At 39.2% G+C, this 24,784-nt stretch overlaps 1 protein-coding gene across 1 annotated transcript; it reads right to left on the reverse strand.

The window, feature by feature from the left end:
* Nucleotides 1-8,200: 8,200 nt before the first annotated feature.
* LOC103010492 (follitropin subunit beta-like) lies at nucleotides 8,201-16,144 on the reverse strand. Its single transcript, XM_007181245.1, has 4 exons — nucleotides 16,078-16,144; nucleotides 10,219-10,277; nucleotides 9,991-10,149; nucleotides 8,201-8,431 (listed from the first exon to the last, which is right to left on the reverse strand). The coding sequence occupies exons 1-4, from the start codon at nucleotides 16,142-16,144 to the stop codon at nucleotides 8,201-8,203; spliced, it is 516 nt and encodes a 171-aa protein (XP_007181307.1).
* Between the last annotated feature and the right edge of the window lie 8,640 nt (nucleotides 16,145-24,784).

Genomic DNA, 24,784 nt, shown 5'->3' on the forward strand with positions numbered 1-24,784 from the left:
TCAGAGTCAGCAGAGAAGGCCATGTGATGACAGAGGCAGAATTGGAGTCATGTGCTTTGGAGACGGAGCAGTACTCCACAAGTCAAGGAAAACAGGTGGTCACTGGAAGCTGAAAGAGGAAAGGAAATAGACCTTCTTCTCAGAGCCTCCAGAAGGAACCAGTCCTGCTAACACTTGACTTTGGCCAAGTGAAACTAATATAACTAGAGATCCCAAACTGAAAGTCATAGGCCAAATCCAGTTAGTATATCTGTTTTATTTGGCCAGCGTAGTATTTTGAGAAAGGAAAAGAAATAAGCCTACCTTCAAAATTTTAAAAATTGATGTGTTTGACATAAAAATCTCGATTTTTGGTTTGTTTGTAAGACAAAAAACAAAGATAAAACCCAGAGATCTAGAAATACAGGATCTGCATTTCTGTGTGGCATTCATCCCCTGAATCTGGGCTGCAGCTCCTCCCATTCCTGGGATTTGTGCCTGTTAACTATCATTTCCTCTACTCCCTACTGTATCTCTAATTTAAGCTGAATTATCAACACAAAATTGTCTTTGTTCTTCCTAAGTAGAGATATACTTCTCTGTATTCATATTTGTAGATAGGCTGATAAAAAATAGTCGTGATAAATGTATGATGCTCATGTAAGATGTTAACAAAAGGGGAAACTGGGTGTGGGGTATATTGGAGCTCTACTATTTTTGCAACTTCTCTGTAAATCTTAAACTATTCTAAAATTAAAAGTTTACTAAATGAAATTGGCATATTTCTTTATGAAAATGGAGAATGTTATTATGTATTTAACATGCAAGCAAAGTGTTTCTCTGTTGAATGATTCTTAGTCTATTTCACTCATTGCAGTTCTTTCTAGGCCTCCCTGAGCATTCATTTGTGACCTGCAGACATCTGCATTTTACAGATGAGGATTCTGAGGCTGGGAGAGAGAAAGTGACTTGCCCATGGTCACAGAGCTAGTCTGGGAGTTGCTGTGAGTGGAACCCAGGCCTCCTGACTGACTTCCAGCCCAGTGTTCTCTTCTTTCCTGCTATTGTGGGGAGTAATGGCAATAGGGAGGGCATAATAAGGTCAACATTCTAGAATACAGTGGGAATCTCACTTACCCTTCTAGAATTGTCTACTGGAGGAGAAGAAGCAGCACCAGAATCAGAGCAGCCTGCTTGCTTGCCTTTTGCTTTTTTTTTTTTTTAACTTCCCCCATTTATATTTTAAATCTGGTGCATAGGGAAAACATTTGACATTTGTCCAAATACCAAATGTACTCTGGATTTTCTCTCTTACATATTAGCAAACTTCAGCCATGCGCTAGAACGTTTCCTCTAAAAGCAGGAACCTCAGGGTTTGGGAAGGTTGGAGCAGAGTAGCTGGGACTGGGCTCAGGTCTTTGTGGAAGCTGTTGGGTAAAGGCTGAGAGGCAGGTGTTCAGTGTGAGCTCCTGCCGTGCTGGGAGGTGAGGATTAAAGGATTAAGTGGACTTGGGAGGTTATGACGGCTTGTAGAACACTGTGCATTCACAGCCTTGGGTCTGAAGAACTGTTGGTGGGGCAGGCTCAGAGCCGGCCAGAGAGTCGAGGTCAGCTGTTAGAAGACTAAACAGGCTCAGAAATGGGCTGGTTCCTGGCCTTCCTCTGGCCTTAGCTCTGCAAGGCTATTTCCATGCTATTAACTTTCTCTGGGATCTGAAATGGTGAGCGTAATTGAGAGATGTAGCTTTTCTAACTTTTCCTAAGGTTGAACACTCGAGGTATGCGGGCAGAAAGGGAAAGGGAAAAGTTAATGATAATGATAGATGCAATTGTATTGAGTGCTTCTTATGTCCTCATGTAATTTATGTATTATATATGCAAGCAAAGTGTTTCTCTGTGGAAAGGATACACTTTAGTCTGTCTCATTCGTTCCTTGGGCATCTCTAAGCATGAATTCATGACCCCTGAACATTTTCATTTTACACATGAGGATTCTGAGGTCCACAGAGAGAAAGTAACTTGCTCAGAGTCACAGAGGTAGTCAAGGAGGTAGTGGAATCCAGGCCTCCTGGCTGAGTTCTAGCCCAGTTCTCTCTTTTCTTTCCTGCTGCTGAGAGGAGTGATGGCAATAGGAGAGAATATTTTGGAATTCATGCTTACGAGAGTATAGGCAGTACGGTGTAATGGCTGGAAACAGAAACTCTGGCGCTGATTGCCTGGGTTTAAATCCCAGCTTCACCACTTATTGGCTGTGTGACTTGTGCAAATTATTTAATCTTTCTAAACTTATTTCTTCTTCTGTGAAATAAAGATAGTAATAAACCTACTTCAGAGGACTATACAAGGATTAAATGAGTTAGTTATAAAATAGTACCTGGCTCATGGTAGTTTCCATATAAATGTTAGCTATAAATATTATTGCTATTTTGAAAATGAGGACCCAAGCTCAGAGAGGTTACATAGTTTGACCAACAGCACACAGAAAGGAGCCAAGCTGGGGTTTGAACTCACATCTCTGCTATCAGTCATCTATTATATTACCTACCTATTAGCAACTCAGGTTTGCTCAGACCAGTATTCCTTGGCTACCTGTCTGGGCAGCCCATGGTATGTAAACAAAGTTTCTGTTTACATTGGTAAAATATTGATAATCTCGATAGGTCTTAGATCTTTCACCTCCTCCTTTTAAGTTCTTGCCTTGAATGTTTTTTCCTGTTTTTCTATGTGAGTGAAGAGAAATAGAAGAAGTAATGATATAAATTTCAAACTCAGTAGGCTAACTGAAGTACATTGGTAGGGAGTAACACTGAGTGCAAGAAAGAATGCTTACCATTGAAATGGGTAGAAGGCTTTGTCTTAATGGTTTCAGAGGGAGAGCAGCAAGACAATGCTCTGATCAGGTCATTTAGACATAGTCACTGGAGCCTAGGATGGGCCAGGTGCTCAGGACATAATTATAATACATTTGCTGTCTCTTCAAAGACCTTCCATTTGAATCTGTTGTCTGCAGTTATTTAATGTCTTCAGTCTGGGTCCATTCTGCCCTTTATGAATCCCCATACTTTATATAGGCCCTTAGCACACAAAAGAATATTGATCGGGATTGTGGAAGGGTCTGTCTGAACCCTGGATTATTCAAAGAACAGTTGAATGAACTGCTAATCTTCAGGCTGGAAACAAGAACATAGCTGCTCTCCTTACTTGAATGGTGTTCAAACAGAAAAGAGATTAATTTTGTTTTGGATGGTTCCAAAAGAGAAAACTGGATGGAAATTGCAGGCAAACAGATTCTCGGTTCAGTTTGAGTCAATCCATTTATACCACTAATGGTACCTACTAAGTGCCAAGGGTTTACCCAAAGGCAGACAGAGGCAGACAGAATCCCTACATCCACAGAGTTACTTTTTTTTTTTTTTTGATCACCAGAACTGCAGTCTAGTCTTGACATAAAAATGTTATAGAGAATATAGATGTATGTGATAGTCTACACTTTGCAGATAGCCTTGTTTGAATGATCTAGTTTGGTTGGCAAAGTGTTTTGATGGCATAATGGGAGATAATCTGAAGAGAGACTAAAAATAAGGGGTACAGGGTTCTAATTCTGATCCTATGTGATCTCAGGCCTCAGTGTTAGCACACAGTAAATGGCAACACAGAACTAGATGGCCTTCAGTCCTCTCTCCATTCTGTGATTCTATTCAGCTTTCATTTTGTTTGTTCTTAGATCTTTGTACAGTCAAAAAATATAATCACATCTGTTCATGAAGAACAGAGCAGATGATTATTATGAGAGGCCCACTGTTTTAACATGTACTCATTCTCAATTCAAGAATTTCAAATTGAATGGAAAAAAAATTCATTTGGAAAGAATAATTATTTTTCTTTAGAAATTTAATTTTAATTTTTTTCCAGCCTTATCAAGACATAATTGACATACAACATTAAGTTTAAGGTGTGAAATATGATGATTTGATATATGTATACATTGTGAAATGATTACCACAGTAAGGTTAGTCAACACATCTGTCCCCTCATGTAGTTACCTTTTTATTTATTTCTATTTTTATTTCTTTATTTATTTACTTTTTGTGGTGAGAACTTTTAAGATCTCTTTTAGCAACTGTCAAGTATATAATACAGTATTGTTAATAATAGTCACCATGATGTACATTAGATCCCCAGAACTTATCATCTGATAACTGGAACTTTGTGTCCTTTGACCACCTTTACCCATTTCTCCCTCCTTGACCACCTGCCCCTGGCAACCACCAGTCTGTTCTCTGTGGTTTATTTTAGATTCCACATGTAAGTGAGATCATATAGTATTTGCCTTCCTCTGACTTATTTCAGTTAGCATAATGCCCTCAAGTTTCATCCATGTTGTTACAAATGGAAGGATTCCCTTCTTTCTTTATGGCTGAATAATATTCAATTGTGTGTACATACCACATCATCTTTATCTGTTCATCGACTGACAGACACTTAAGTTGTTTCAAGGTCCTGGCTATTTAAAATAATGTTAGAGTGAACATGGGGGTGCAGGTATCTCTTTGAGATAGTGACTTTATTTCCTTCTCATATATACCCAGAATTGGAATTGCTGGATCATATAGTAGTTCACTTTTTAATTTTTTTTGAGGAACCTCTCTACTGTTTTTCATAGTGGCTGCACCAATTTACATTTCCACCAACAGTGCATGGGTTCCCTTTCTCCACATACTGGCCAACACTTGTTATCTCTTATCTTTTTGATAATAGCCCTTCTAACAGGTGTGAAAGGATATCTCATCATGGTTTTGATTTACATTTCTCTGGTGATCAGTGCTGTTTTACCTTTTCATGTACCTGTTGGCCATTTATGTGTCTTGCTTGGAAAAATATCTGTTTAGGTCATTTGCCCATTTTTAAAATAATATTTATTTTTTTTTGATATTGAGTTATATTTTGGATATTAACCCCTTATCAGATATGTGGTTTGCAAATATTTTTTCCCATTCCCTAGGTTGCCTCTTCAACTGGTGATCGATTCTTTTGCTGTGCAGAAGATTTTTAGTTAAATGTAGTCCCATTTATTTTTGCTTTTGTTGCTTGTGCTATAGGTGTCATATCTAAAACATCACTGCCAAGACCAAGGTCAAGCAGCTTACCCCTATATTTTCTTCTAGGAGTTTTATGGTTCCAGGTTTTACATTCAAGTTTTTAATTCACTTTGTGTTAGTTTGTGAGTGGTGTAAAGTAGTGGTCCAATTTCATTATTTTGCATGTGGATATCCAGTTTTCCCAATATCGTTTAATAAAGAGACTATCTTTACCCCACTGTGTATTCTTGGCTCCCTTGTCAAATACTAGTTGACCACATATGCATAGGTTTATTTCTGGGCTCTTGATTCTGTTCCATTGGTCAGTGTGTCTTTTTAATGCCAGTATCATACTGTTGTAATTACTGTAGCTTTGTAGTATAGTTTGAAACCAGGAACTGTGATGCCTCTAGCTTTGTTCTTCTTCCTCAAGTTGGCTAATCAGGGTCTTTTGTGGTTCCATACAAATTTTAGGATTGTTTTTCCTATTTCTATAAAAGATGAATTTTGACATTGAATCTATAGATGGCTTTGAGTAGTATGGATATTTTAACAATATTAATTCTTCTGACCCATGAACATGAGATAGTATTCCATTTATTTGGGTCTTCTTCAATTTCTTTCATCATTGTCTTATTTTTTTATTGTACAGATTTTTCATTTCCTTGGTTAACTTTATTCATAGCTATTATATTGTTTTTGATGCTATTGTGAATGAGATTATTTTCTTTAATTCTTTTTCAGATAGTTTTGTTGTTAGTATATGGAAATGCAACGGATTTTTGTACGTTGATTTGGTATCCTGAAACTTTGCTGAATTCATTTATTAGTTCTAACAGTTTTTGAGTGGAGTCTTTAGGGCTTTCTACATATGAGATTATGTCATCTGCAATCACAGACAGTTTTACTTCTTCCTTTCTGATTTGGAAGACTTCTATTTCTTTTTCTTGCCTGATTGCTATGTCTAGGACTTCTGGTAATGTTGGAATATTCTCTGGTGAGAGTAGACATCCTTCTCTTATTCCTGATCTTAGAGGAAAAGCTTTCAATCTTTCACCATTGAATATGAAGTTAGCCGTGGGCTTGTCATATATGGCCTTTATTATGTTGAGGTACATTCCTTCTATATCCAATTTGTTGAGAGTTTTTATCATGAAGGATGTTGAATTTTGTCAAATGCTTTTTCTGCATCTCCTGAGAAGAATAATCCTTGATACCCATGTGCTGGAAAGTGTATCAGCTCTAGTACTTAACTAGATTCCAAAGGTTATGAGGAAAACTTCCCATTGAGTCTGAGTTACAGATAAGACATGCTAAGAGCTTTCTGGGAATAAATCAATTTTAGTGTAGACTGGGGGTTAAGAGTAGGAATAAATTAGGAAAGTGATGATACAAGAAATGACAGAGGGTCTATTTTAGGGAAAAAAGAACACTAAAATCCAACAAAATTCTTATGGATATTCCCAAGTGAACAGTAAGCACAGGTGATATTTATAGAAGCATTTAAAAATAGATTTCTAGTAATGTCACCACTTATATTATGAAAATACACATGTATGTGTCATGAGCAAGTAGTTCAAGAGCATGGAAAAATCCAAAGTTGTGCCTTTGTTAGACAACATTTTTGATTTTTAAGTATGTTTCAACATTCAGGTAAAAAAAAAAGTTATTATCTTTAAAAGTAGTTTAAGTCACGAAGCATTTTCAGAGTGCACCCTTTTGAAAGAAATCATAGATTTGGGAGAACATGTAGTCAAGTGATAAAGCAAATGTAGAGAGAGCCCAGAAAATACAGCTATTCTCTCTAGACTGCCAACTCTTTCTAAGAGAACTATTTCTCTGAAAAGTTAATTGGCAAGTAAGTTAAATGTAGCCTGTTAAGTTGCCTAAAGTGCTGTCACGTGGACTTCAAGGTTCCCATCCCATCAATGGAGGAGATTTCTGGTACAGGTGGCACAGCAGTGAGTGACAGGTGATATGCCTTATTGCCTGAGGGGGAACTTTGAGAAGGCTGGAAGTTCTTGATCAAGTTTATTTAAGTGGCAAAGTACATAGGGGCTAGCAAGTTAGGAAAGGATATTTGTTGATCTTGCAACTGAATTTCCACAGACCCAAATTCATAGTTCTCATCTTGGCTCTTTTTTTTTTTTTTTAAATTTATTTATTTATTTTTGGCTGTGTTGGGTCTTCGTTTCTGTGTGAGGGCTTTCTCTAGTGGCGGCGAGCGGGGGCCACTCTTCATCGCGGTGCGCGGGCCTCTCACTATCGCGGTCCCTCTTGTTGCGGAGCACAGGCTCCAGACACGCAGCCTCAGTAGTTGTGGCTCATGGGCCCAGTTGCTCCGTGGCATGTGGGATCTTCCCAGACCAGGGCTCGAACCCGTGTCCCCTGCATTGGCAGGCAGATTCTCGACCACTGCGCCACCAGGGAAGCCCCCTCATCTTGGCTCTTAATTCAAATTTGAAATAAAAATTAAGATGTGGTTTTTAAGGCTGCAAATTGTGAATGGTTGCACTGTTTCCCAGCTTACCACCCTCCCACACCTGCTCCCACCTTCTCAAGTCAACAACTTCTCTGCCAGAAAACACAGGTGAGGTGGAACTGTTGTAGCACCTGCATAGGCTGGCAATAAAGTGGATAGTCTTGATTTAGTATCCCTACCTTCCTGACTCTCCTCTTAATAATGAAACAATTAGACATAGAGTTAGGTACCTGCTCCATGACACTAAAGCGATACCAGCTCTGCTCTTGCAGGCCATATATCTTACAGGAGATTGTGTTCCATTTAGTTCTCCTACTCCATCATCTTGAGACTTCCTTCTCCTAAGTCTAGGTTTTCTCATCTGTAAAATGACAGGGTTGCTCTAGAGGACCTCTAAGTCTATTAAAAATGGGAAACAGCTTACAGCCCCTGCATTCAAGTTGAATGAAACCGACAGAGCCCAGAACTAGGAATATAGGGTTGAGTGGTGACAGGCCCCAGGCCCCAACACTCTCCATTCCTGGAGCTCCCTTCTGCAGGAGAGCAGGGATCAGTGGGGTCTCCCACAGTGGTTTGCAGCCTGGGCGCATGTACACACAGACATCTTGGATGTCTTGGTCCTTCAGGTCAAGGGTAGGCAGCTCAAAGTGTCCACTGCTCTTTATTCTTTGATTTCACTGAAGGAGCAGTAGCTGGGCCCCAGGCCTCGCACGGTGCAGTCAGTGCTGTCGCTGTCACACTTGCCACAGTGACATTCAGAGGCTACTGGGTACGTATACAGGGAGTCTGCGTGGTGAGCACAGCCAGGCACTTTGACCGTCTCGTACACCAGCTCCTTGAAGGTACATGTTTTCTGGATGTTGGACTTGGCTGGATCCTTGTACACTAGATCCTGAGTGGTTTAAGAGAGTTAGGTTACAATATTCTGCAAGCTTCTGTTTGGCTTAGTCAATATAAGACAGGGATTTAATACTGCTTGCTCTAATATTTGCTTTCAGAAGATCAGCTTCTAGGATACTTAAGCACAGGAAACTTGACCTCATAAAGGAACATTTATACCACTTTTCTGAACTGTCCTGGAAGTGTTATAGAAAATATAACTGTCTCTTTTCTCTCTACCATGAGAGTACCCACATATTTAATATTTCTGAAACTCTATAAAACCTTAGAATTTGTATGGCATAAAAACATGTGAAGATAAAGGGTATCTTTAGAAGATATGACCTTTGCAATTTAAGGATGGGTGTTGTTTTTTTTTTTGTACCTCGTAATCTTAAGCTACATTAATGACAGGTAAAAACATAGCACTTGGAAAGAAAAATATTTCCAAGTACTCTTTTCTGTGTATATTTAAGAGAGGAATAAGAGCTGTAAGCTAAATTATTGATATTTTGCCTAAAGTGTTTAGGAATTCTCATATTGGATTCTGGATATTCTATTGCCTTTTAGATTCTTCCTTGCCACTGCCTTAAATTCTGTACCTTTGTGGGGTTCTTAATCCAAAGTATATGATACAGTTTCACTATCAGAACATCTAAATCAGGCCAAATATATTTCACTCTTCTACTTGCCCAATGAGAAAATAATTGGCTTTGAGGGAGAAAGGGGACTGGGGGTTAATTCATTTCCCTAGCTGGCCACTGGGTCTATATCTCACCCAAAGTGCAGTAAGTTGAGTTTTATTGATTAATTCATTTAATATCAAACAAAGTATTTTCATTAAAAAGCAGCCACTTTCAATTTCAGTTTATCAAAGTTCTGCACAGCCAGGTACAACAGAAAAATGGCAAAGAAACACTTTCCCCTTTAACTGGTTTATTTTGAAGAAGCTGTGAGACTGTAGACAAATGGTTTAATACCTCTATTCCTTGATTTTCTTAACAGCATAAAGAAGGGTGTGGGTTTGATGATTCATTTTGGTTCTAGTGAACAGTCATTGATTGCTCTCAGGCTGCTCGTTGGTATTGTATTAAAGATGGGCCAATAAAATGAATTTTATAATTGGCTGCTTGCATTTTTTATTTGGCTTTAAAATGAATGTTATTACTATTCCTGTTGCAGAGGTATGCCTTTTATTATTGCAATTGGCTTTTTAAGACTATTGGCAAAATTCCATGATTAAATATAGATATGTACTCATGCCCATGTTTATCCCTCAATAGGTAAAGCTAGCAGAAAAATGCTCTTTTAAAATGCAGAGTTGGCACATTACTGAAGCATTCATTTACATCAATCTGAGCTGTCCCGAATTTGTTTTACCCAAATTAAATCCAAACCCAAACATCTAAATGATATCATGGTAAATTACCTCAATCACAACACAGACAGTGTTGACTAAAGGGCTTGTGGCTGTTATTCAGAAGAGACAAAATATTGACAAAGTGGGAATAAATGAAGCCTGCCTCATCCAGACCCTCAGCACTCTCACTTCCTTCAAAGCAAAGTACCTACCTGGGTACAGCAGTAGCCCGCACACCACGTGGTGTTGATGCCTTTACAGAGACCACATTCCTCTTTCTCCACTGTGATGATGATGTTGGTTAGCTCACAGCTACTGCAGCACATTGCTCTCCAACAACAGAAAAGGAAGCAAAAACTACTGACTTCATCCTGGGTTGGGAAGCAAACAATTAGACACCCAAAGTATTTTAACTGTCATGGACTTTGACCCAGTCAAACTGAACTGAAGTAAACCTGCTCCCCAAACTCCACCGTCACATTCAGCTTCAGCAAGCACTCTTTAACACAAGAGAAACACAGTACAGGTCAGAAATCCTCATATAATTTTTTAAGGATTAAAATGTCACAGGGTATATATCTGAAAAAAACAAAAACACTAATTCAAAAAGACACATGCACCCCTATGTTGGCAATTTACAATTGCCAAGATATGGAAGCAACCTAAGTGTCCATCAACAGACGAATGGATAAAGTTGTGGCATACACACACACACACAATGGAGTACTACTCAGCCACAAAAAGAACGAAATTTTGCCATTTGCAGTAACATGGATGGACTTGGAGGGCATTATGCTAAGGGAAATAAATCAGACAGAGAAAGACAAATACGATATGATATCACTTATTTGTGGGATCTAAAAGATACAACAAACTAGTGAATATAATAAAAAAAGAAGCAGACTCACAGATATAGAGAACAAATTAGTGGTTACCAGTGGGGAGAGGGAAGAGGGGAGGGGCAATATAGGGGTAGGGGAATAAGAGGTACAAACTATTCGGTATAAAATAACGTACAAGGATATATTGTACAACACAGGGAATATGGCCAATATTTTATAAGTGGAGTATAACCTTTAAAACTTGTGAATCACTATATTGTACACCTGAAACTTATATAATATTGTACAGCAACTATACTTCAATTAAAAAAAAAGTCACAGAGGATTACCTTAATATAAGCATTTAAGGGACTTCCCTGGCGGTCCAGTCATTAAGACGCCGTGCTCCCAATGCAGGGGACACATGTTTGATCTCTGGTTGTCGAACTAAGATCCCTCTTGCTGCATGGCACAACCAACAACAACAACAAAAAAAACATTTAAAGCTACAAATTTCCCTGTAAGTGTTGCTTTAGATTCATCCCCAAATCTTAATTCATGTTGAGTTGTCATTATTCAGTTAAATATATTTTCTAATTTCTCTCTTGCTTTCTTCTTTGACCCATGGGTCATTTGGAAGCATGTTGTTTAATTTCCATATTTGGAGGGATTTTCATGGTATTTTGGTTATTGATTATTTAATTCCATTGTGCTTAGAAAACACACTTTATGTAATTTCTATCATTTTAAACCTTTTGAGATATATGTTATATCCCAGCCTATGGATTGTTTTGTTGAACATTTGTGTGCATTTGTAGAGAATGTGCATTCTGCTGTTTTGGGGTGAAATGTTCTAAGGGTATTGATGAATTTAACCTGATAGTGTTGTTTGACTCCTCTATATACTTTCTCGTTTTCTGTCTGCTTGTTCTATTGATTACTGAGAGAAGAATGTTGAAATTTCCAACCATAATTGTATCCATTTCTTCCTTAAGGCTTATAAGGCTATAAGTTTTTGCTTTGTGCACTTCGAAGCTCTGTTATTAGGTGCATGTACATTTTGGATTTTTTCATATCCTTGCTGAATTGACCATTTTATTTTATGAAATGTTCCTCTTTAGGCATGGTAATATTCCTTCTCCTGAGCTCTATTTCACCTGGTATTAATATAGTCACTCTAACTGTATGATTAGTGTTTTCAAATATATCTTTTTCCATCCTGTGTCTTTGTATTTAAAGTGCATTTCATCTGGGCAGCATATAGTTGAGTCTTGCCTTTAAAAAAATCTCGTCTGATAATCTTTGCCTTTTAATTGGAGTGCTCAAAATCTTTATGTTTAATATACTTTTGATAATCGTGGGTTTATGGTCATCATTGTTATTTGTCTCATTTTTTCTTTGTTTGTTTTTCCATTTTTCTTATCTTCTTTTGAATTAGTTATTTTTTAGTATTTGTTTTATTTCCACAATTGGCTTATCAGCTTGCTTTATTTATTTGTTTGTTTGTTCTCAAGTTTAAAATACATACTTTATCTCAATAATATTCCACTTCACACATAGTTAAAATATGTATCTTGTAACATTTCATTTTCCTCCACCCTCATCCTTTGTGCAATTGTTATTTATTTTACTTCAACATTATTCTACCCTCAATACATTGTTGTTATCTTTGTTTTAAATAGTCAATTATATTTTTTAAACACTTAAAAAATTAGAAAAGTCTTTTATATTTACTCATATATTACCTTTTCTAACACATATTATTTTTCTTCTGCTTAATGAACATCCTTTAAAATTCTTTGTCATGCACATTATCTGGCAATACATTCACTCAATCTTAAATTTACTAAAAATGTCCTAATTCAACTTAATATTTGAAGAAATTATTTCTAGTTATAGAATTCTAGGTTAGGAAGTCTGTTTGTTGGTAGTTTTGTTTCAGCACTTCATATTCTTTATTTGCATTGTTTCTGATGAGGATTCTGCAGTCTTATATATTTATCCTCTGTATGTAATGTGTCTTGTTTCCCTTTGACTGCTTTAAAGATTTTTATCTTTATCATAAATTTTCAGCCTGCCTTGCTGAATTTATGCTTATTTATGATGTGCCTTGGTGTGATTTTCTTTGGGTTTTTCCTACTTGGGTGTCAGTGAGCTTCTTGGATATACAGGTTTATAGTTTGTATTAAATTTGAGAAAATTTGCAGATAATTGCCAAGTATTGCTTATCATTGCCTTGAATACAGAATAAATAAAACAATTAAGTTTTCTTTGGCCTCTGTTTCTTGGTGTTCTGACGTATCTATCTTATTATTTTTAAAAAGAATCAAGGTAAAGCTTGGAACAGAGAAGAGATCAGTCTCAATTTTGGTAGGGGTCTCTAAGACAAGCATTTTTTGTATAGCTGTCATAATTTTCAGTGTGATAATTTTCTTGACATCATGCTCCTCTGCTAGACTGTGAACTCCATGAGAGACTAGTGGGAACAAAGAAGGAGCTCAGTATTTTTTTAGTGAATGAGTGAATAACACATGGTCTGCTGACTCAAAGAGTGAGGCAATATTGATTTCTCAGAAACACTAAGACAGGTGGAGACATAGTCAAGCCAGGGGAAGGTGGGAAAGAACCCACACTAGACATGTTGTCAGAGATTACCTCTACAATCTCAGTCCAAAGTGCAGTAAAGCTTGGTCCAAGGTGTCTAACCAGATGGGTTGGTTCAAGAGCAGCAAGGAACTCTGCCCACCTAGACCTCTAGCATGACCCAGCAGAAAGGCACAGATTTTGGGGACCCAACTATATTAGTTTGCTAGAGCTGCCATAACAAAGTACCACAAACCAGGCGACTTAACAGAAATTTATTGTCTCTTAGTTCTGGAGGCTAGAAGTCCAAAATCAGCAGATTTGGTTCTTTCCAAGGGCTGTGAGCAAGACTGTTCCATGTTTCTCCCCTAGCTTCTGGTGATTTGCTAGCAATCTTTGGAGTTCCTTGGTTTGTAGAGTATCACCCTGATCTCTGCCTTCATCTTCACATATCATTCTTTCTGTGTGCATCTGTGTCCAAATCTCCCCTTTTGATAAGGACACCAGACATATGGGATTAGGGACCCGCCCTACTCCGGTATGGCCTCATCTTAACTTCACTAGTTATATCTCCAATGACCCTGTTACCAAATAAGGTCACATTCTGAGGTACAGGGGTTAGAACTTCAATATGTGAGTTTTGGTGGGGGACACAATTCAACCCATAACACCAACAGATCTGAATTTGAATCCTGTCTCTTTCTCTTACTGACTTGACATGTTTTCACATCTGAAAATGGGCATAATACTACTTATCTTTCAAGGAAATTATAAAGATTAAATAAGATAGTGTTGGCAAAGCACTTAGCTCAAACCTAACACATGGTGAGCACTCAGTACATTGTGGCTTTTACTGTCCTAAGCTAAATGCACATTGACTTATTGAATAATTGTGCTCCTCCTGAATATAATTGAGAAAAAGCCCATTTTTCCTTTGATTCATTTGTCCATTAGAAATAGATCTGGTTTCTTTGAAATGTTCGCCGGTTTCCCTCTCAGATTGTTTCTGGGGCAGCAGGAACACTGAATCTCAAGTGCTTAAATAATTAAACCAAAACAAGAGAAAGCTGATAATAAACACTTTTCTGTGCATTATAATTGTGGAGCAATATCTTCTAGATAGTTAACTCTAAAGGCTTTACCGATTTAACTGAAACCTAATCGACTAACAACTCAGAAATACTGTTGGAAGCACTTCTCCAGAGAGGCGTTGTAATTAGCAGCTGGCCCCCTTCTGGGCAGTGGGGCTGCCACCCTGCTTGTGTTTGGTCAAGTAATTTTTCAACCGAGTGATCATCCCAGAGGACATCGTTTCCTTTAATACAACTCCCTCCATTTCGCTGGCCACAGCAAATTAACCCCAGCCTCGCTCCTCAAAATGGTCAGGACTTTAACCCGAGCCTCCCTTCTCTTTGGACGTGAAGGGCACACATTTAGAAATTTTGAGATTTTGAAATGGAGATCTGATCATCTTGACTGCTTCTGTGTGGTCAGGTTAGGGCTTCAGTTGCCTGGATCTGCTTCTACCCTTTCTCCCTAGTGTAACCGAGACTGGTTTTTAGTTTGTTTCTTCATTTATTTCTTCCATGATGTTCTGGATGGACAGTCTTTCATGAATGAGAATGCCTTTTTTCCATTCCTGGTTTCCATATGGAGGGATTTTCCTTAAGAGCTGTCCTAGCCTCCCTGGAAATCTTTACTGCTCCACCCTTGGGATGATGGAGGGTTTTACCTGGTTGTAAACGTGGAAGGAAATGCTGGGTCTGCTTGACCTGGCTCTGCCCTTCCTTCCTTAGACATGGACTTGCCCACAGAGAACATTCCTCCACTACTCTCCCTCCTTTCTAGGGGGAGCCCAACCTCTGCCTCAGTGGGTGTCCACCTAATTTTGGAGAGGAGTTAGTAGGCCAGTGTTGTTTTGCACACCATGCTGTGTTTCAATTAACCTCTTTCAGTAATAAGGGGGACATGTGGGATTCCTTCTGATATACTCCTCGTTCTATTTCTCAAAGTTCTGGGGACTCAGGAATGGATATAGAGTGCTGTTTATTTGAGTCTTGTAGGAGACAATGTTGGCAAGCCTCTGAGAGTCAGCAACACAGTTGGTCTCTTTAGCCGAGTGGAGATGTCTGACGAGGAAGTTTCCATGTATCAACCAGGGATTAGAAAATCTCTACTTAGGGACTTCCCTGGTGGTACAGTGGTTGAGACTCCAGGCTCCCAGTGCAGGGGACCCAGGTTTGATCCCTGGTCAGGGAACTAGATCCCGCATGCCACAACTAAAGATCCCGTGTGCCACAACTAAGACCCGGCACAGCCAAATAAAAACAAACAAAAAAAAAACAAAAAAACCTTATCACACTAAAAAAAAAAAAAGAAAATCGAAAATCTCTACTTAGAAAGCACAAATCCAGCAAGGCAATTGAATATTAGACACCCAAAACCTTTAGGGAAAGCAGAAGAAGTAATATTTATAAGGAGCCATTTAATAAGTGCCAAATCTTGTGGTGAGCATGTTAGTTACATCATTTCATTTAATATTGAAAAGGATGTGAAACCAGGTCAAAAATCAAAGAGGATGTCATTTTGCCTTAGTAAGTCTTGTGAGGAAAAAAGTGGAAAGCTAATCCTTTGTCATTAAACATAGTCTTCCAAAGAGTACGATACCTCTGAGTGGACCATCTTTAGGCACAGAACCAAAGGTTTTCTAGTTTCTTTCTTAGGTGAATGGCTCTTCTAATACTAACCCTGAATTTGGCCTGGTGAGTTGCTCATGGTTTAGAGATGGAAAGGATGTCAGATGATGAATTCCTGGTACTGAATTCTTTTTTATAGAGGTGGAACAGATCCAGAGAGGTTAGGGAACTTGCCCAAGATCACACTGCGATGCAGTACGAGAGCTGGGATGAGCAGTGCGGTCGTGGAGACCTAGGCTGGTGCTCATTCTGCTCTGTCCTGCCATCCCCGTACCTGGGAGTTATTGACGGCAACCAACCCCTTCTACCACTTACTCTATTTTTAAGGCTATCCGCTGCTGGTGAATGGGAGAGCAGTCTGAACCCAAGAGCAGCACTTTACGGTGAGCCCTTCACTTACTATTTATTTCTCAGTGTCTTATGCCATTCTTACCGTTCCTAGGAATTAGCATCCACTCCTTTTCCTTTAGGATTGGGGCAGCACACAGCCATCAGAGGGCAGCTACAGCTTGTCTTATTGACAAGACAGATAGTATTTCAGTGAAATTATATTCTGTAGCATTGATCACCATGACAGGATGTATGATAATACAATTGGGATGTTTACCAGGCGCCCCATTACACTTTTGAGTTGTTCACCGAGATTTACGTTTTTCCTGTTACCCTGTCTTGTTGGCAATTTGTTGAAATTCTCTAATGGTGTAATCATTTCTTAAATGCTTTGCCTCTGGTATATTTAAGGAAATTAGTCAGTGTGTATAGTTGCTGACTTAGTTATTTTGGAATGATTTGAGAATCATTTGGGATTAGGGCCCAGCTCAAATGCCACCTTTGGGATGTGTTGAGGACCTGTTCTTAAGATCCCCAGTCTGGACCAGGGGCTCACCTTTGGGTTCCTATGTACCTTGCATTTTCCTCTATCAGAGCTCTTATCATCCTGCACTGTTACTGTTTGTTTATGAGTTTTTCTCCTTTGCTAGAAGGTGGTTTTTTTTTTTCTTTTTTCTTTAAGGTGAGGTTTTTTAGAGTCATATGGACCTGGGTTCAAGTCCTGATTCTGACACTTAACAGCAGTCTTAACTATCTAAATCTCAGCCAGCCCATCTGTAAAATGGGTCTAATAATATCCTTCACAGAGGGTTTTTGAATATTAAATGAAGACATGTATTTCAAGTGCAGAGCATAGAAGTGTACAATGGAAGCATTCAATAAATGCAAGTTAGCATCTGCTTTTGTTGTTGTTGTCCTGGCATAATTATTATTATTATTTTTTCATTTATTTATGTATTTTTTAACATCTTTATTGGAGTATAATTGCTTTACAATGGTGTGTTAGTTTCTGCTTTACAACAAAGTTATACATATACATATGTTCCCATATCTCTTCCCTCTTGCGTCTCCCTCCCTCCCACCCTCCCCATCCCACCCCTCTATGTGGTCACAAACCACCAAGCTGATCTCCCTGTGACATAATTATTAATAACTCCCCTTTCACTCTACAGATTATCCTCATTTGAATAAGTTATGTGGTTTCCCTTTACTACATAATCTGTTAAAGAAATAGACATCATTACTGTCCAAGAAAAGCATATATCTAAATGTATAGACCATGAATAAAAATCTTAATACCTACTCAGCAAATAATTTCTTTCAAGTTAATTTATTTGGCTGTCAAAATTTTTGCCCATACATGTTTTATCTCTAATTGGAGGTAAAGACGTATGTCGTGGCTTGTGTTGGTAGCCAAACTCCCAGGGAACACCCTCATGCCCAGAAAATTGTACATATTTACAAATCTAGAGCATGGTGAACAAAGTAGAAAAAAACACGTAGCAAGCCTTCATGCATTTAAATTCTGTGCCATGGAGTTCTCATTCTTATCACAGAGAGTAAGTCAGAGTAAACATTGCAATAATCACAGGACCAAAAGGGAATGAATTTTGTCTGTTTTCCTGTCTGTAGGAAAGATGATCCTTATTATAACTTCAGATTGATGGTTATACTGGCTCCCCTTTTTGTTGCCAAGCAAGGCAATACAAAGTGCTTCCCAAGGAAGATGAGTATGGCTCACTTTGGAATCTTGTAAAATAAAGTTTGTTTTTTTAACAGAGTTTATTTTTTAGCATATATGTATGTATGGGCATATATATATATATATATATATAGTCAATATTTTAAGTGGGATTCAAAAATCAGTATGTCTGTTTTACATCAACTGCATTTTTAAAAAATAAAATACTTTTTTTGTATTTTAGTGTTAGTATTTTAGTATATTAGTATTTTAATATTTAAATAAAATACTTTAAAAATACTTTTAATTATTATTATCCTAGGGTACAGCACAGTGCGTGTCACATGGTAGGTGCTAAAAATGAATGCATACTGAGTAAACAGATGACCTTCAGATTGCTTAAACCCTTCCATACTGATGTTATTACCCCAGTTTACCTGATATTATCGTAGTGTTTACTTATCTTAGTCTCTTTCCTCCTGGAGTTTCTAGTCCAGGAGACATTGCTTTCGTCCTCACCACATGGAGAGATCGATGTGAGATAGGTGATACAGGTATAATGTGTGCTTGGTCTGGTCTCTATCCCACCCTCTCCCCTAGCTCCAAAAAAAATACCAGATGCCTGTCACAAAGTCAGCTCAACCATCCTCTACAGATGTTTAATAGTCAGAAGGACCAGGCTACAACCATCAGGGCTCAGAATAAGTGCCAAAGCCTATTCCTTAGCCTCGTGGGTACGTTGCCCCTTCTGAGAACTGATTGGGGCAGGTCTGCCATTCTGTGGGACACAGTGAAACAGCTATGCTAGCTGTTAAAATACTGAAATACTTTTTTTCCCCAGGAGTAAATAGTTCTGCTCTTAGCCCCCTGAATAACCACGCCCCTCCCACCGGCACCCTGGCCATCTTAGACCCTCTCGAGGACCTCCTGGACCTCCCTGTGGTCCCGCAACTGAAGAGTTAATGCCTGGCATGGCAGAGGGAGTCCAGGATGCACCCTTTCTGATTGCTCTGCTGCCTGCTTCCCAGCTGCTAAATACTTTGAGTACCACCCCTTTTCAGGGGGTAACTGAGCTGCTCCCTGAGCTCCTTCTTGGTCCTGCAGGTTTCTCCTTCTTTCCCATCCTGCTGATGTTCTGTTTTGGCCCTGCCAGCTCCACGTCTGGGACCTAGTACCACCCTTCCTCACTCTGCTCAAGCCCCTCCAGACCTCCACGCGGTCTGTCCCTAGTCCCTCTGCATGCAGCACGTCTGCCAGTGATTGAAGGCTCCTCCCTTCATCCAAGCTCCTCTCAAATGTCATGTTAATGGGTAGACCTTGGCCTTTAATTATCGGCCCTTCCCCTTGGGGCAAGTTTGCCAGGCATCCTGTATTGACAAGACATGTCTGTTTTTTGACTTGCATCATATATTGACTTTTTTAGGACATCCTGAGCATCCTGATTTGAGCTTTTTTTTCAAAAAATTGCAAGAATATGACAGGGCTATTTTTCAAAATTTAACCAGGTATCCTGATTTTTTCCCCCTTAAAACCTGGCAACTCTACCTTCCTAGCTTGAGGACCACAATTTTACCCTCATTTCCTTGTATTGCTATTAGTTTCTGCTGTTCTTTTTCTCTCTCTGAGCTAAGGTTTTGCCGTCTGTCTACAATGCTGTATGGCCTAGATGCCAGGTGGTTTGCACCAATTCCATGCTAACTAGGACACAACCAATTTTTACTGAATGAATGAATGAATGAAGAGATGAATGAATAAAAGAGTTTGCTCTGTAGAATTCTCTTTCTCTTTAGGACCTCATTTGGAATATAATAGGGCCTTTGAGTCTGAAAAATAAGTAACTATGATGAAAACTAAACCCTGTTCTGGGGAAGCCAGGCTGCTTTATACTGCCACTGCTCTGTGTTTAATTACCTTTTGTTATTCCCTTAGCAATTAGTAAAGTGCCAGTCTGTCTCAGATGTGCTAAGGAGACCAAGAGAAGATGTTTTTGTCCACACGTGAGCCAAAGTGTTAAAGGAACAGTAGCACACTTGGGATGGGGGCTGGGGGAGAGCAGAGATAGAAAATAATTAATATTTATTGAGCAACCATCTTGTACTTTTTTAGACATGATCTCATTTTGTCCTCACAGTAACCCTGCAAAGAATATTCTACACAAAGAATCATGTTTAGCCAGGCTAGGTAACTTGCTCAAATCCTAGAGTTAGTAAATAGCAGAACTTGAATTTAAACCTAGGTCTTTCCACACAATACCATCCTGCTTTCTATTGCTAGAAGCATCATGGTGGTGGCAGTGGCAGTGGCAGTGATAAAAGACAGAGAACTCAAGGGGAAGGTAACACTCTAAGACAGAGCCAGGCCCACTCATTCCCTATCTCTTTCACTCTCTTTCTCTCCTTTCTGCCTTCCATTCATTCTAGAACATTCCTGGCATAGTTCCGTATTCTCAGGATACTGATGAGCTGATGAATAAGATAAACACAGTCCCTGACCTCGTGCAGTTATATTCTAGGGCAGGTTATAGAGACTGAAAAAGTCCTTTCAAGCATGATGTAATTACTAAAGTTATTTTGGAAGCATATAAGGAGATAATGGGAGAACGGCAGTTGTTGGAAGGGTGGGGATCAGCAAAGGCCTCATGAAGATAGTAACATGTGGGTTGAAATGTAGGGATAAGAGTAATTTAGCTTTGCCAAGAGTTGGGGGAACAGTTGTTTCAGGCAGAAGAAACTGCTATAGGACAAAGAAAGTGTAATAAGGTTGGCTTATCCTTCTAAAGAGAAAGCTGTAGGATCCCAGTTTTATTTCATTTAGAGAAGCAGCCTGTTACCATAGGGAGAGGTCATTACTCCTGAATTCTCAGAAAAGGATCTTACGTGGAGAAATATTTGGATAGAGAATGAGGCAGTCATGCAGGCTGGTTTGATTACAAGCAGTTGAAGGAGACAGAGGCAGAAAGTAGAGATAATGAAACGAGAAAATGAAGAACCAGGAAGGGACATTTAAGTTTGTATCATTTGATAAAGAATATCTCCAACTGCAGTGGCAGCTCTGCCTTTGCTGGTTTTGAAATTGCATTTGGAATGAGGAGACAGTAAAGTTGTAAAAAAGTCACTCTGCACTGGCAAAGAATACATTGAGTGGCAGTTGAGACTGTGATCATATCCAGTCTCCCCACTTCTCCAATTATAAAGTGTTTTCCAAAAGTGTAGGTAGATAGGCTGATTAAAGTACATGCTCTAAAATAGCCAAATGCTTCCTCCAAATGTTTAAAATCCAAGCAGGTCCTTTATCACAGAACATGTTCTGTATTAAATATTAATCAAAATAATTTCATTTTGCAGATTCAATACTTAAAACATCAATTTAGATGATGGATCATGAACTTTAAAGCTGGAAGAAATGTTAAACCCATCTCTCCCTCCAGCCCCTGCATTTAACAGATGAGCGAGCTGGAATCCAGAGAGGATAAGGGATTTCTTAGCATCCTAAAGCTAGGTTACGGGAGTTAAACCAGAATATTGCATTTTCCTGATAAAAGAAAGAAAATCAGGTTGACACCAACCTTTGGCTTTAACTGAGCTGTCCACTGATGGTATATAGAACTTTCCCCGATATTTTGCCCCTTGACATATATTAATTTTTCTTGCTTTTACCTCTGATGAGATCTCTATGCTAAAGTGATTGTTGTCATTAGAAATCTGGATGGAATTCCATTCAGAGTGGGGAGAGGGGTGTTTGTAAACATGGCAAGTGAAATTGATTGTGGATACGGAATATCCCAGAATCATTGTGCTTTCCTTTGTGTCATGACAAAATGCCCCTTAAGCTTCAAAATCATAAGGTAGTTGCCTGCTTCCCCTCTTTTTCATTCAAGCCATACTAAGCACCTGCTTTGACCTTAGTTCTGTCCTGGGCACAGTGTGTTGTGGTGGGGGCCGTGTTGAGAGACACACTCCAGTCTTAGGAAATGTACCATTTAGATGATTTTGGTAATGAGTAGACAAAAATGTGTTAGGGGATAAAAGGGGCAAATAAACTTGCCCAGAGAGCTGGAATCAATATTTCTGCAACGCAGCCTTGAGGGTAAAGAAAAGTGAGACACCCAAAACCTGCTACCTACAGCTATTTCTCCCTTCGTTCGGGAGGAGAGAGCTGAAAAGTGGATGGATGAAGCCAGGTCAGAGGGTTCTGCTGGGCTCTGACTTGAAGTTAGTAGGAGACTGGAGGAGCTAATCAAAACTTTTCCTACCTTCAGGATTCAAGATTACTCCATGTTTCTTTGCTAAGGAAAGACTGGGTAATAGGAATATTGGGCTATATTAGCTACACGCAGAGGTTATATGGAACCGATGCCCAGGAACCCATTAGTAAATGCTAAGTAGATCCTTCTCCCTCTGCCAGGGCCCACTGGCTGATACGGCTAATCAATCATGGCATTCCTTTCCCTTTTAAGACTCAGCATCTTTCTCAACACCATGTTTCAGACAAACACTAATAAATGATTGGATTTAGTGCTTGAGATGAAACTGACTTCCAATTCTTGTGCCAAGTTGTATGGCATAGAGTAAAGGGACATCATGAATGCTTGGAGTATCCTGTGTGGCCCAGTAGAAGGGATGACATTAGTTGGGCTTTGAAGTTTGGGTGGATTTTGGGCAAGTGATAAGAAATCTTGGGAAAGAGTACTATGGGAACTAGAGTGTAGAGATGGTGAAGAACATAGCTGTTTCGGAGAGATTGAAGATGCTGACCCGAATAGAGGAAAGGGTATATGTAAGGAGTGGGAAGAAATGTATAGTTGGACAAGAAGAGTGAGTCAGATCATGCCAAATATTCAAAATTTGTTGTGATAGGAAATAGGGAGCTATTACAGGCTGGTACAGAATTGCAAATCTCTTTAATACCTGGCTTAATAAAAGACAGCTGGATTCTTGTATCTTGCATTCAATTGGTACATTATGAGAAAACAAGCGTAAAAAAGTCAAATAACGGCTTAGTGTTATTATCAAAATATTTTTGACCTCATAAGTCCCCTGAACTGGTCTCAGGGATGCGCAGAGAACTGCTGTTCTAGACCCTGCTAAGGATTTGGAAAGGGGAAGTACCGAGATAGAGGACAGAACAGGAGTAGTGACATAATCTGATATGTGCTTTAAGAATTACTTTGGCTGGCGTGCTGTGGAAGAATTGTGAGCAGGCAGTCACAGGAGTAGAAGGAAGAGACTTCCTAGGTGGTTTTATCAGAGTCCAGGGGGTGGAGGGTCCTGACTGGATGGGAGTGGCAGAATGGAATGGAGGCAGATGTGCGCCTGGTGGAATATAAGACCCATTTCAAGGGAGAAATCAATGGTACCTGCTTCTTCTCCTTTGTGTCCTATCCCTCTCTTCCCTTTGCTGTTTCTTTATTCTCATTCTGTGGATTGGGATGGCCAGGAGATAGTGAGGAAAGGAGATTTTTAAAATTTATTTATTTATGGCTGTGTTGGGTCTTTGTTTCTGTGCGAGGGCTTTCTCTAGTTGCGGCAAGTGGGGGCCACTCTTCATCGCGGTGCACGGGCCTCTCATTATCGCGGCCTCTCTTGTTGCGGAGCACAGGCTCCAGACGCGCAGGCTCAGTAGTTGTGGCTCACGGGCCTAGTTGCTCCACGGCATGTGGGATCCTCCCAGACGAGGGCTCGAACCCGTGTCCCCTGCATTGGCAGGCAGATTCTCAACCACTGTGCCACCAGGGAAGCCCCCAGGAAAGGAGATTTTTAAAAAAAGAGGAAAAGGTAGGAAACTGGCTTACTGAATCAAAGTAGGAAGTCTTTTTCTGAGTCAACTACTTCCTCTTTCTGTTGTTACTGAAAAGAATAAAACAAGAATTAACAATTTTTTAAAAATCCAGTAACTCATTAGTCTACTGTCTTAACACCGTGAATATTTCTTTTTTCATATTGGCTGTCATAAGTATAAATATTTTTATAGTATTGCAATCAGTATACATTTTCCTCTGTAGGTATGCCATTTTAACCTATCATATTTATAATTGTCCATGTTTCTATGTAATTTTAGTTTTGAAGGCCTGCTTTCTTGCATCTTGTTACTATGCCATAATTTATAAAAGTCTGTCTCTAAGGGTTAACTTTTCCATTATTTACATTTTCTTGTCTTCTAGATAATACTGTTAGGATTCCTACAAACATATGTTTTTACTTGTATTACACCATTCTACACTGAGAGTAGATTCTTAGGTGTGGAACAAGGGGGTCAAAAAGCATTGCTAGCTTTTTGTGAGATTTCAAACTTGACGAAACTTTCCTCTAGGTCTTAAGGACTGTCTACTTCTGCAAGAGAAATAGGTAAGTAACGTCCAAGTACTCAGTCCGCAAACCTTGGAATCATTCTTGGGGGAAAAGGATGAAGGGTTTATAGATGTTCTTTGTTTCTGACCTTGCAATTTTTTCTACAAATTTGAAAATACTTAACAACAAAAAAATCAAACAACAATTATCTTTTTCCTTAGGCAAAAAGGCCAGACATAAGCACCAAGACCACATAGAGACACGCAGAGCATAGCTGAGCTTCTCTCATTCTTTCACATCCTACTTCCAATCCCTCAGCAAATCCTATCAGTTCACCCTTCAAAATATAACCAGAATCTGCTACTCCTTACTATCTTTACCACTTACGCCCTGGTTCACACCATCTCTACTCTTGCCTGGATGATTTCAATAGCCTCCCAACAGGGTCTCTTTGCTTTAACCCTTGCATCTCATCCCTGAAGCTGGAGTGATTCTTTTGAAGTGTAAGTTAGATCATGGCATCCCTCTGCTTAAAATCTTCTAAGGGCTTCCCATCTTATTCAGTGTCAAAGCCAGCACTCTTAAAATCACCTGTGAGCAGGGTGACC

This window comes from Balaenoptera acutorostrata, chromosome 9 (assembly GCF_949987535.1).
Source record: "Balaenoptera acutorostrata chromosome 9, mBalAcu1.1, whole genome shotgun sequence".
Taxonomy (NCBI): domain Eukaryota; kingdom Metazoa; phylum Chordata; class Mammalia; order Artiodactyla; family Balaenopteridae; genus Balaenoptera; species Balaenoptera acutorostrata.

Bases quoted from the DNA above. Each gene is read 5' to 3' on its own strand.
- LOC103010492 (XM_007181245.1), bottom strand. From the start codon at position 16,144: ATGGCAGGACAGAGCAGAATGAGCACCAGCCTAGGTCTCCACGACCGC. The intron at 10,150-10,218 runs GTTTGACTGGGT...TTCCCAACCCAG, and splicing joins AGCAGGTTTACTTCAGTTCA to GATGAAGTCAGTAGTTTTTG. The intron at 8,432-9,990 runs GTAGGTACTTTG...TAAACCACTCAG, and splicing joins CGGGCTACTGCTGTACCCAG to GATCTAGTGTACAAGGATCC.